The sequence below is a fragment of the Sabethes cyaneus genome, chromosome 2 (genome assembly GCF_943734655.1).
Source record: "Sabethes cyaneus chromosome 2, idSabCyanKW18_F2, whole genome shotgun sequence".
NCBI classification, from domain to species: Eukaryota; Metazoa; Arthropoda; class Insecta; order Diptera; family Culicidae; genus Sabethes; species Sabethes cyaneus.
In genome coordinates this window covers 157781722-157795108 of record NC_071354.1, presented here as the reverse complement: position 1 = coordinate 157795108, position 13387 = coordinate 157781722, and the positions used below count along the sequence as shown (strand labels likewise).

Sequence of the window (13387 nt, the reverse complement as noted above, 5' to 3'; positions counted from 1 at the left end):
TGCATGTGAGATGTGCGGAACGGGATATGGCACTTCCGGTAGTCAATGGGAGCCCAGGCTGGCCGGGCAAAAGAAAAACGAACTTTATTATGTGGTCCTCTGCTGCCGGCCGTAAACTACCCGACTGGGTAGTGCAACTGGATGATTCTTCCCTTTGTCGTTTGGGCAGTTTGGTCCCCGTTTGAAAAATACGCTTCCTCTGTAATGCAAATGACTCCTCGGTTGTCTGACTTTTGTAAAATGAGCTAAATTTATCTGAAGCATGGAGCGAACCAAATGGAAGTTCAAATTGAAATATTTATCAAATTATTGTGGCTTCAGAGAAAGAGTCACTGATTGTGTCTGATTGTGTCTCTTTCGCCAGGCAAAGTTTTTCGTACAGCCATTCCATGCCAACGACCAGAAAAAATCGAAAATTTAAACCTCTTTTTATATCATTTCCACCAAAATAAAATAGTTACACTCTCAAACTTCGCTTTGCAGGATTCACAATATTCCTTCCACGTTAAATCAAATCCCACTAGACACCCTGCTACGTATCCGTTCAGCGGAATGATACAATTAAAACTTTAAAATAAACAGTCAAAACATCGAACCGAAGGCAGCGAACCTGAACCGGCAATTATGGAGGAAGCGGAAGCTGTAGTTGTGGTTTTTTTATTTTTCTAGATTACTCTGGCTCCGATCCTTCACGGACCGATTTGGATTCGGTTCGTTCCGCTTAAATCGAAATGATGTGCATGTTACTACTGTACATCTTTCGCCCCAAAAACTCTGGGCAAATATGCACAATGTTTGCTCATCGTGCTCGTGCCTGGATGACTACTCCCGGCCGCCCTCTCCTTTCCTTTTTCCCCGTCTGCCCAGGATAAGTTCCGAACAGAATTATGTAAAACCCCAGAAACATTCCGACCGACTACCGGCCCGGCGCGGATGAAAAACAAAGAGAAGTCGGAAAAAGCTGCAGCCACAGCGCATCCTTTAGTTTGACTAAAATTTTCCCCGTATTTGTCTATGCTTGCTCAAACTGTTGACTAAGCCCTTGCAGGCAGTTTGCGACAAAACCGGGTACTGTCTCGTCTCGATGTGTACGGACTTTTATTGCCGAAAATCACCAGCAAATCTTCGTCACTCCGTAAGCTTATATGTGACGGTAAAGAAGGACCTCGGAACGGCAAAAAAATGTACGTGGGTTGGTTGGTGGGAAATGCGGTTTGAGCGGCGTTGGCGGAACCGGCTGGTTCCGAGTGATGTGATATTTTGTTTTTTCAACAAAATGACAAGATGTGTTTAGAATGTAAATATGTTTCCGGTACGCCAAAGGAAAACTTGCGGTATTTTGTACGTTCGAAAAACCAATCTTGAAATGTCACGAAGAACTTCGTACTAATGCTTTTGCTACCTACATCCTGTGGGTTACATGCGCGGTATTTTGTTTCGTTTTCAGAGAGATACACCTGTCATCAAAGAGCGGAGCAAAGTTCGTAAAAAAATGTTTATATTTTTATTTAAAATTCTTTTCTAATAGTACGAATTTAAACAAGCAAATTTTAGAAATAATAAGGGTTCTTCTAACGCACATCTTTATCGAAATTATAATTTATGTCTATTCCAATTTTTATCATAGGTAAAGTAAAACCGTGAGTTCGAATACTATAATCAGCAATTATATATAAAAAATTACAATCAAGATTTGTACACGATTGTTAACTTGTCGAAGCTTTTAGAACCAACATATCAAACCGACAAACAATATAAGACAAAAACCAAAAATGCTATAGAGTAAGGAGGGGTAAAAGTGCGATTCAATGATTTATCGGTGCAGATTCCGAGTGAATTAACTAATTTGACATGGATGGGTGACTACTTTGGCAGTTTGAATCTAACGTAAACATTGGTTGCTTACGAAACATAGTTGCTAAGTTATGTGCAAATGTTATTTTAGGGATGTTTTGATGTAATTTTTCGTTATACGGCAAATACGATATCAACAGGAGGATATTACTTGTTGAAAATTTGTAGCAGCGTTTTACATCACTCACATATATGTTTTCAAAATACGGTGAAAAGAATTTACAAAATATATTTCGCTTTTCCGTAATTTAATCTAACCCCGCCAAACGCTTAGCGGAATAAAAGTGCGATTCACAGACGGGGCAAAAGTGCGATTCATGGACGAGGCAAAATGTATAGCTTATTATATACAGCTTTAGGCACTATATTACAGTTACTAGAAAAGGAAGATCTGCAGAAAACTGTGTGCTCTATAGATGTTGGTCGAAGGAAAACAATGTTTTCCGCTGACGAAACAAAAAACAAACGTTTGGAAAAGTTTCGATCTAACGGAGGCTGCAATACACCAGCGCAAAATAGGAAAGGTGCAAATTGAGAATATTCTTTACCGAAACATAACGCAGATTGGAGATACTATAGTTTTGTTAGCTACTGTTGTGCTAATTTCATGGATTCGAGCTTCGCACTTTTGCCCTACGGTATTCGCACTTTGGCCTCGCTAGTGGGGCAAAAGTGCGAATCGGCACTTGATCAGAAGAAAGAAGAATTTATTTTGCAAAACACTATTACCGCAGATGATTTATAGTTGAATGTAAAGACATTGAGTTACTGCATCACTATAAAATATATTATGTTGTTGTCCTTCTTTATATCTCACGAAAATTGATGACAACTTCAAACATCGCACTTGTGCCCCGCCCTACCCTATTAGTAACCTTAGAGACACTATGTTCAAAATTTGCGATGTGGTATATTGCAATGTCTTGTTGAAAGCATAGCTCTTCCACATTAAGGACACTTAGTTTTGGTTGAAAAAATCAGAGGAGTGTGTACTAGACACGACCGCATAGTTGACGTAGGACTACGTAAGCCTCTTTGTAGCGATTATGCGTAGAATGTAATATTTATCAAAGCATAGCTACGTTCTCAATAGATTTCAGAGTTATTTGTGTGAATTAATTCGATCTATACCGTAAGTCCAGAATTAAGTCCTGTCTTGAATATGATGCTGACATGGTGATTCAGGATGGCAGGGCGATTATTCGTGAAAATTGATTAAAAATAAAAAAAAATATACTTTCACATCAATTCCCATGTTTTCAGTTCAAGTTTTTATTGGCCTTAACTTCTATGAAATACTATCTACAAATTCACTAGAACAGCAGAGCAATGATTCTTTTAATCTTCAAATGCCGCCCGTGACAAGAAAACTTATTCCCGCCATTTGTTGTTGGTTGTCTGCAACGACGAAAAATTCAACTTTTCCCTCATTACCTGAGTGTTATTTTGATAATAACTGCGCAAGAGAATATAATAAACTCTTCAATCGTTATGTGTGGACCTTAAAAGGACCGATTGTTGGATTATCATAACTCCAGCTTGCATTGTTTACTTCAAACAAGCATGCTTATTTATAAGTTGCTTGCTCAGCAAATTCACCAGTCAATGACAGATGCACGTACCACCCTACGCGCCTCCTTCTTCTTTTCTCGCTTGACGATGTACTTTGCGAAACGTCTTGGAGGCTTTTTAACGCGCCGAGGGCACCTTCGCGTCTACTTGCTTCACAGCAACTGAAAATTTTACCATGCGCAGGCCGTGTTTTGTTCGAACAAACTATCTTCCAAGGCCTGCTTGCTTGTGTTCGCTACGCTACGAACAGCTAGCCCTTGTTTTATTCACATTTCAAGTACACTTTTAGTCCGTCCTATTTTTCATGGTCTGTCACTCCATTACTACGTTGAACAAACTCGAGCGAGTTTTATGCTTTTTCAATTGCAGTCTGTACACAAAGGAGGTAAAGTCAAAGTCCCGTTAAATTCATGCTCGTGTCACTGTTTGCACAGTGAGCCTCGTTTTCTGCCACACAGAAATTACGCTACGTATTACTACAGCTGTACACTTGTTCACAGCAGATCAGCCGATTTTTCAATGTAAAAATTATCCAAAGCGACTCTTAGTGGAACGACATAGCAGTAATGGTATCATTAGGACAAATCAACGAGAAGGAGTAAAATCCCATTTAATTAAATTATAACTTAGTTATAGAAGAATTAAATGAAATTTTCGTTCAACTTTCTCGTTGATTCGTGAATTGTGCCAAGGCTTGTTCGAAAATAATTAGAAATTATTCCATCCAAACACGAAACGAGAGTTTCTAGTTTTAGACCGAGTTAGAGTTATTTTCAACTATTCAATACCACGCACTTTAAAGTGGTGTAAATATCTTTGAAATCTAATTATAATTGGCTGAATTATAAGTGTGTAATCGCGTTATCACTTTGACGACGTCATTTTCAACAACCAATCACGAAGCAATGAATTCTTGGTAGACAGTTCTCCATTATTTTTAACTTTTCAATAGTGCGCACCCCAAAATCAATAGGTTTCTTAATTGGTGTGGATGCGTAGAAAGTTTTCCGATCGATTGGCACAAAGTTATTTAAAATCGATCTAGAAACCACTAAGCTATTGGCGCCCAAAACCTGTCATTTTTTCTTGACGGTCGCATTTTTCGATTTTCCCTATCCCAAACCTTACCGTAAGACGTAGTTCTACGTAATGATGTAGAACCACGCGGAGCTTCTACGATCTTAGTCGCTAAATCTGCCGGGAGAGAATCCCGGGAAGAAAATGCACTGATGTGTGGACCTACCTTCTGAGTAGCATATAGGAACCGGGCGGTGGCTCGCTGTGGTAAACAAAACATTGGTACACAAAACAATTTAAATGGTTTCGCTAACATTTGCATAAAATAATAATAACCGGACGTGACGGTGAGCGACTGGAACCAGAATGATAAAGTAGGTCAATGCTGTGCGGACAGTAAAAGACTACCGATCAATACCCTCCGGGACTAAAATCCGGGTTTAAGGTATCTTAAAATAGGACGCGCGGGGAAGAGGCGCTACATCCCCCCCCCCCCCCCCCCTACAAATCTGCAAGTCATATCGCAAGATCGTGTTTTCTCCAGCACCAAACTGCTACTTCGGTAACCTGTCATCGTCCGTATGTGACCACCGATTCCATGGATTACACTCGTATTCCCGAACATTTCTGAGTGGAATTTGGAAAATGACAGGAGTTTTAAGGGGGGACCCTACTCTATAAGACCGAAAAATAATAGATTTTCGTAATTTTTTTCAGATGCTAGAATTATAGGTAATTGTTGGGGTATTTTGGTTATTGGTAAAGGTATATTTGTAGATATGTTTTGTATTTTTTGGACACCAGAATTCTGATTATTATGCTGGTGGCAGGCGGGCGCGTGAATGCCCTCTAGAAAATAGTTCCTTGCTGGCGGTACGTGCCGGCAACTAACGGAGTATCGTAGAATGGATTTCAAGGATGATTTTGAAGCTTCAGGTCAATACCTAAATTGTTACGTAGCGGTTTTTGAAAATTCGAAAAATTACCAAAATGGCGGCAATTTTTCCAAAAGAAAAATGTTTTTTCATCAAACATCGCCAATTGAGAGCTCATAAAAAATTGAGGTATCAAAAAACGGCTACGTAACAATTTAGATAATTCATTTGTACATGCTGAAAAAAAATTTCAGCCAAATTGTTCTGAGATACACGTACCGCCAGCTGAAAAAACATGGTTTTAAGAAAAACGCGTTTAAAGCTTCGTACAGCAATGCTATTTCCTGGAGGTGATCCCACAGTTTTCGTCGTAACTTTTCAACTAGATCAGATATCAGAAAATCCTTTTTGGCATGATATTTCTGAAGGTATTAGGTTCTCGAAAATGTAAAAAAATAACATTCGATTTTTTCGATTTTCCAGAGTAGGGTCCCCCCTTAAGTGTATCGGACCACCGCTGTTCTATGTCATCAGGCCATCATAGCCATCATCATCAACTGAGTTGTCGTCTTTTAGTATTCCCGCGGCATGTTGGTTGCGCGTCCTGGCAACTTCGTTCATGATTGCTGTTAGGTCTCGAGCGTCTAACACTGGCTTCAAGTTTTGTATTGGCTTCAAGTTTCAGTGTGGACCTCTTGGCCTACCGCACAATTGGCTTCCGTCCAAATGGTTGATTGGGTCATTTACATGGATTCGACTAGTTTGGTATTGCGTGATCAGTGGGATCATATGCGCCCCATCGACGCTTTGGCTTGGGATGGCTTTGTAGTTAGGGTGCAGTCATCTCTATTGAGTTCTGAAGATGATACACCGTTGCTATGTCATGGTTAATTAACTTGTTGATTTACTAGTTGATTGTTGAAAAGAAAACCTCGCTCAGCTCTTAAACATTTAAATCTGGTGAATTTATCAAGCTTTAGGCTTCTTGGTGGTTGCATTCGAAGCTGTAAAGAACCTTAACAGAGGCTTTTCTGTGCTTTCCATTCTATTTTCAGAATGTAAAATAGTTTTGCAATGCTTTTCTAGCCGTTTAATCAACGTCTCTTCAACCTTTAAATTCAACTATGGTCGTACCGAACCATATACACTGAAGTCGCTTTTTACGCGGTTTTTTTTACGCGACTATTTTTACGCGGTTTTTGAAATTTACGCGGTTTTTTTACGCGTTTTTCGGAATTTACGCGGTTTTCGGAATTTACGCGGTTTTCGGAATTTACGCGGATGTGCTCCAAACGTCTAATTTTCGCGTAGTGTTGAAATCCACAAAGTTTTTTTTACGCGAAATTTTGGTTTTTTTACGCGGTTTTCGGAATTCACGCGGTTTTTTTTTACGCGGTTTTGATTTACGCGGGACGTATCCTGCGCGTAATAAGCGACTTGAGTGTACATCATTCAACAACGATCGTATCTTATCTTTTAATTCATAGATAGTCGTACCGAACCATATACTGCATCAACAACGATCGTACTGAATCATTACATTCATCTATGGCCGTACTGAACCATGCACATCATTCAACAATAATCATACCGAATCATTTAAGTCATCTATGGTCGTACCGAACCATATACTTCATCAATAATCAACATGCCAAATCATTTGATCGATGGTCGTACCAAACTATATACTTCACCAACAATGATTGTACCGAATTATTTCAGTTTATGACCACATAGACCACCAGGTCTTTCATCAGAAAGTAAAAGAACGAAAGGAAGCACGGTAATAAACAAGCGTTATAAAAACATATTCTACAGGTTCAGTTACTCAAGTTATAGATCCTATCCATTCTGTGATAATAAAACATTGGCAAAATTATCTTCTTATAGGGTACCTATGCATTCTGATCAAACAACCCTTGAACTCTCAGAAAAGTTAATTGTTCGGAAAAATTAAGCAAATGGCAACTCTCGTGTAGTACTCTAAAAAGTTAAAGAAAAGTTTTCTCAAAAAAGTTTTCTTACTTAACTTTTCCGAGAGTTTGAATTTACTCGTTGTCTGAGCAATCATTCACACACGTACACGATTCCTTTTGTTTTGAAACTGTAAAATAAGTGGTCCTATATTGAAATCTAAAATGAGCTAAAATGGAATTCATGAAACTTTGTCTTGAAAAATACCTTGACTCGTTCATTACAAGCGATGGCTGGCTTACCCACAAACAGCATACGTGATGTCCAGCTCGATAACTTCCACGTGTATTACCAGAATGTACGCGGAATAAACGCAACGTCCGGGACTATCTGCTAGCGTGTGTTGATTGTACATACACCATGTCCATGTTTTGCCGAAACCTGGCTTAACGAACGAACCTGTGTAGCGGAGAGCTCCATCGGGCATGTGGCCCGGAATCAGCGGAACGATTGGTTTGACGATGAATGTAGGAGGGTGATGGATGAGGAGAACGCTGCGCGGGCGGCCAAGATGCGCAGTGCCACACGTCAGAACGTGGAAAGACACAAACAGAAGAAGATGCAGCGAAACCAAATCTTTCGGGAGAAAAAGCGCAACCTGGAAGAGCAGGAATATGCGGAGTTGGAGCGGCTGCATCGTTCTCAGGAAACGCGGAAGTTCTACCAGAAACTGAACGGATCCCGCAAAGGCTTTGTGCCGCGAGCCGAAATGTGTCGGGATAAAACTGGCGGTATTCTGACGGACGATCGTGAGGTGACGGATAGGTGGAAGCAGCACTTCGACGAACACCTGAATGGCGCTCTGGCGGAAAACCATGGCGGCGGGGAAAGCGATTTCGACGGTGCAGCAAACGGGGAAGAGGTGCCAGCCCCAACGATAGGCGAAGTTAAGGAGGCCATCATGCAGCTAAAGAACAACAAGTCAGCTGGAAAAGATGGCATCGGAGCGGAGCTTATTAAAATGGGACCAGAAAAGCTGGCCGTTTGTCTACACCGACTAATTGTTAGAATTTGGGATACGGAACAGCTACCGGAGGAGTGGAAAGATGGGGTTATCTGCCCGATCTACAAAAAGGGCGACAAGTTGGACTGTGAGAACTATCGAGCGATCACCGTTCTCAATGCCGCTTATAAAGTGCTGTCCCAAATCATTTTCCGCCGTCTATCACCAATTGCGAATAGATTTGTGGGAACTTATCAAGCCGGCTTCGTCGAAGGTCGGTCTACAACGGATCAAATATTTACACTGCGGCAAATCCTCCAAAAGGGCCGTGAATACAGAGTTCCCACGCATCATTTATTCGTTGACTTCAAAGCCGCATATGATACCATCGACCGGAAAGAGCTATGGAAAATCATGGACGAGAACAGCTTCCCCAGGAAGCTCATCAAACTGATTAAATCTACGATGGATGGTACGCAGTGCTGTGTTCGGATTTCGGGTGGATTGTCAAGTTCATTCGAATCACACAGAGGGCTTCGTCAAGGTGATGGTCTTTCATGCCTGCTGTTCAACATAGCGCTACAAGGTGTTATGAACCGAGCGGATATCAACACGCGGGGCACGATATTCAACAAATCTAGTCAATTCGTCTGCTTTGCCGATGACATGGATATTATCGGCAGAACATCTGTGGCGGTGGCTGAACAGTACACCAGACTAAAGCGCGAAGCAGAAAAGATTGGGTTAAAGGTAAATACGTCTAAAACAAAGTATATGCTGGCCAGCGGAACCGAGGACGAACGACACCGCTTGGGCAGTAGTATATTGATCGACGGCGATGAGTTTGAGGTAGTCGATGAATTTGTCTACCTTGGCTCACTGGTAACGGCGGACAATGATACCAGCCGTGAGATTCGGAGGCGTATTATCAGCGGAAGTCGTGCTTACTATGGGCTCCACAAGCAATTGCGGTCGAGCAGACTAAGTCCCCGTACAAAGTGCACCCTGTACAAGACGCTTATTAGACCGGTTGTTCTCTACGGGCATGAAACATGGACAATGCTCGAGGAGGACCTGCGAGTGCTCGGAGTTTTCGAACGACGAGTGCTAAGAACGATCTTCGGCGGCGTACAGGAGAACGGAGTATGGAGGCGGAGGATGAACCATGAACTCGCACAGCTCTATGGCGAACCCAGTATCCAGAAGGTGGCTAAAGCTGGACGGATGCGATGGGCAGGGCATGTTGCAAGAATGCCGGACAACTACCCTGCAAAGATGGTGTTCGCCTCAAATCCGGTAGGAACAAGACGACCAGGAGCGCAGCGAGCAAGATGGTTAGACCAGGTGGAGCGAGATCTGGCGGAGAGTACTCGGTGTCCGAGGAATTGGAGAGCGGTAGCCCTCAACCGAGTTACATGGAGAAATTTTGTTCAACAGGCTTTGTCTTAGGACGGCAAGCCACCTAAGTAAGTAAGTAAGTAACGAACGAACCTTCTCCATACAAATCTTCGAACCGAACGGACGGCAGCGTTTTAATAGCAGTTTATAGCCAGCTCAAGGCCTCATTCTTGGAATACAACGACTGGCTACCTGTCGAGCAAATTGACTATAAAACTATCCGATCCCTTTTTTCACCAGTGCGTCGACTAGCTCCCACCGGACCGGGTAAGGCACGTCGTTCTTCTTAAGGCTCATATGGCATCAGTCTCCGAGATCTCTTCGACAACTTCCGACATACTTGTTCAACCTTCTCGGTATAAATTGGGGTGAACGCGATAACGGCTATCTGTTCATCGACTTCGGTTTCCCCGCTCACCACCGAGTTGTTCTACTGCTATAGCACAGCCATTGTGCATCAAATTACCAAACTCTCCAATCTAAAATTAAATAAAAAAAACTTATCCAATTTAATTCTGCTATGTATATTTTATTCACGACAGATACGTATTTCGCCTACGACACAGTGTATTTAATTTTAGGTTTCGTATTCTACTAAGACGCTCCAAAAACTTCAGTCAGACTCCCCAATGAGAACGGAAGATGCTTGGATCTTTGCTTCGCTAGTGTTCGCAGTCTGGCTCCGGAATGTGCATTGGCGTCTGCTCCACTCGCCTGGGATGTTTTCCATTATCCACCATTATTAGTTACAATTCATCCACCTAAATCCGAAAAAAGGCTACTTTAAGGAGGTGCTAAAGGCAAAAGACCCAACTGCTAAACCATTACCTAGTTTTCAACAAACAGCAGAAAAAGTTTAGTCGCATATCTTCCGAAAATACTTAAACAACGTTGAACGTAGACTGAAACGCAATCCCAATCCCAATGGGAATTTATTATTGCTCAACGGAAAAACGATGAGCAAGCAGCCTTGGAGACAACACTGGTACAAATATAAATAAGGTTTGAGTACCTGTCAATCTAGTAACACACACTTGCAACGTAATAGATTGTTTTGTGCTTTGACGACCATTCTCAGATAGACTTCATCTACACAGACCTCTCTGCAACTTTTATTGGAGGACCGCTGCCGCAACATATAAATCGTACTAAGTAATCTCGTTAGTGTATTCATCGACGGGTTTCTTTCACCTTTACTGCTTTTTGCGGAATTCCACAAGGCAGTAATCTCGGACCGTTGATTTTTCGGATTCATCGGACACCCTCGCACTCCAGAAGCAGCTGATGGTATTCGCTAGAAGGTGCAATAACAACCGTTTGATACTAAACCCGAGCAAATTCGAAGTGATCACGATCTCGAGAAAGTTGAATCCGATAATGTCCGATTATCAAGTGTACCTCCGCGCAGTGTAGATTGCGTCAAATATCTTGGGGTACTGTTCGACTCCAAATTGATGCATTATGCGTATCGCCAAAACTTCAATGATATTTATTGGATGAAATCGCTCTTCTCTGCGTTGGTTTGTTCCAATTTGAAACACTGCGCATCCGTATGGAACCTGTATTGCCAAAATGGGGTCAACCGAATCGAGACTCGTGCAGCGGAGGTTCTTCGCTTTGTTCTCCAAAGGTTACTATGGAACGACCATTCCAGCTACCAAGCTACGAGCAGCGCTGTAGATTAGTGAACCTGAACACTTTGCAAACACGTCGGGACGTAATTAGAGTTGTCTTCATATCAGATGTCTTGACGTGCCGGAGGATTGACTGTCCTTCATTTCTGGCACTTCATTTAGAATTGGAATAAATTTTTGCTCATATTGTGGCGGTCTTGGTGGACGAATTTGTAAGTTCTTGGCGCCCAGGTGTCGGAGATTTTATTAGCTTCACCTATGTGTCTTTCACATTCCGCAAAACGACTGTATTTTGTAAAGAAACAACATGGAAGCCGAGAGAAGGGAAAAATTGTGCACAGTTATTTGGAAAATCCATTGTGGTCTTTATCTAGGCTAGCTAAACAGCTGAAATTGCACAGAAATACCGTATGTCGCGTTATCAAACGCTATAAGCAAACATTGACGACGATTCGGAAGTCTCAAGCTAATAATCGAAGTGGAATTGTCGACCGAAAACTGCGTGGGAAGATTTTGAAGACCATCAGGAGGAATCCCAATCTGTCGGACCGTGATTTGGCCAGAAAATTCGGTGATGCCCATAGTACCGTGAGGAGAATTCGACTGCGGGAAAGAATCGGGTCGTATCGAGCTAGCAAACAGCCAAACCGAACCATAAAACAGAATAGTATGGCCAAAATCCGTGCTCGAAAGCTATACGACCGTGTGCTAACCAAGTTCGACGGGTGTCTTCTGATGGACGATGAAATGTCAAGGCTGACTTCGGGCAAATGCCAGGTCAAAATTTTACTTGGCAACGGCTCGGGGGATGTTCCAAGCAAATTTAAATTTGTTTTTTCCGACAAATTGCACGAAAATTTATGATTTGGCAGGGCATTTGCAGCTGTGGCAGATAAACGAAAGTTTTCGTTACAAATAAGACAATGACGTTAGAACTGTACGAAAAGGAGTGACTCTAAAAACGAATTTTGCCGTCCATTCGATCTCACCACCGTCCCGTGATGTTTTGGCCAGATTTGGCAACCTATCATTACAGCAAAGTCGTTCAAGAATGGTATGCATAGAAAGGAGTCCAGTTTGTCCCGAAAGACCTTAACCCACCCAACTGCCCCCAGTTCCGCCCTATTGAGAACTGGATATAAAGGGCAATCATGAAGAGAAGACTCAAGGCAAAGGGAAAAGTTGTCAAAGACATCAATCAGATGAAGACCTGGGGGAATAAGATAGCCGTAACGATGGGCGAAGAAAGTGTGCGCCGCTTAATGAGCCATATTACAGGAAAAGTTCAATAATTCTTTCGAAACCGTGACGAATGAGTTTATCCGTATTTTTTTCTTAAAATTATGAAATAAATGCCACATTTGTCTAAGAAAAGATCTTGAATTCAATAATAAATAACTGAAATACACGCAATTGTTTTTATTCCAATACTATCTGAAGCAAGCTTATAATGTCTTTCTCAAACTCATGTTAATTTTCAGATTTTAATGACGTTCTGTTTCACCGAGATCTTATAACAACTTAAAATAGAATATTCTAAACAAATTTTTGATCACTGTTTTTCTCGATATCTCTTCCATTGCAGGCGAAAAACCCTACAAATGCTCTTGGGAGGGCTGTGAGTGGCGATTCGCACGCAGTGACGAACTGACCCGCCACTACCGAAAGCACACCGGAGCGAAGCCGTTCAAATGCCGACACTGCGACCGCTGTTTCTCCCGGTCGGACCACCTGGCCCTGCACATGAAACGCCACGCATAAAACCAGAGAGCCTTTCCCTGGCACCCGATTGAATGAGCTTGTACCATCACATAAAATCGTTTTACAACACCCTCACCAATTTCGATTACCATTCGAACTGCATAAAACATGTACACCCACAGGCGCTGATGCGCGGCTAAATTTGATAAGCGAAATATTGTTGAAAAAATTGGCTTTCTTAAAATCTACACAAATTTGATTAGCCATACTGAGAAGGGTACTCAACCAGGGTTATGTCTAACCCTAACGATTATCAACAACATCATCATCATCACCGACATAATTATCATCATTAGCATCATCATCAACATCACCAACATTATCCGACTCACTTTCGCAATCGTCCCCGAATAAACACA

The 13387-nt window shown here is 41.9% G+C and overlaps 1 protein-coding gene across 1 annotated transcript in view; it reads left to right on the top strand.

The window, feature by feature from the left end:
- The window catches only part of LOC128738974 (Krueppel-like factor luna), an 85402-nt gene extending 72374 nt beyond the window's left edge, over window positions 1-13028 (top strand). Inside the window, exon 3 of the mRNA XM_053834500.1 lies at window positions 12853-13028. Within this exon, the coding sequence (XP_053690475.1) occupies window positions 12853-13028 (176 nt within the window). The remainder of the gene's footprint in view (window positions 1-12852) is intronic.
- The last annotated feature ends 359 nt before the right edge of the window (window positions 13029-13387 follow it).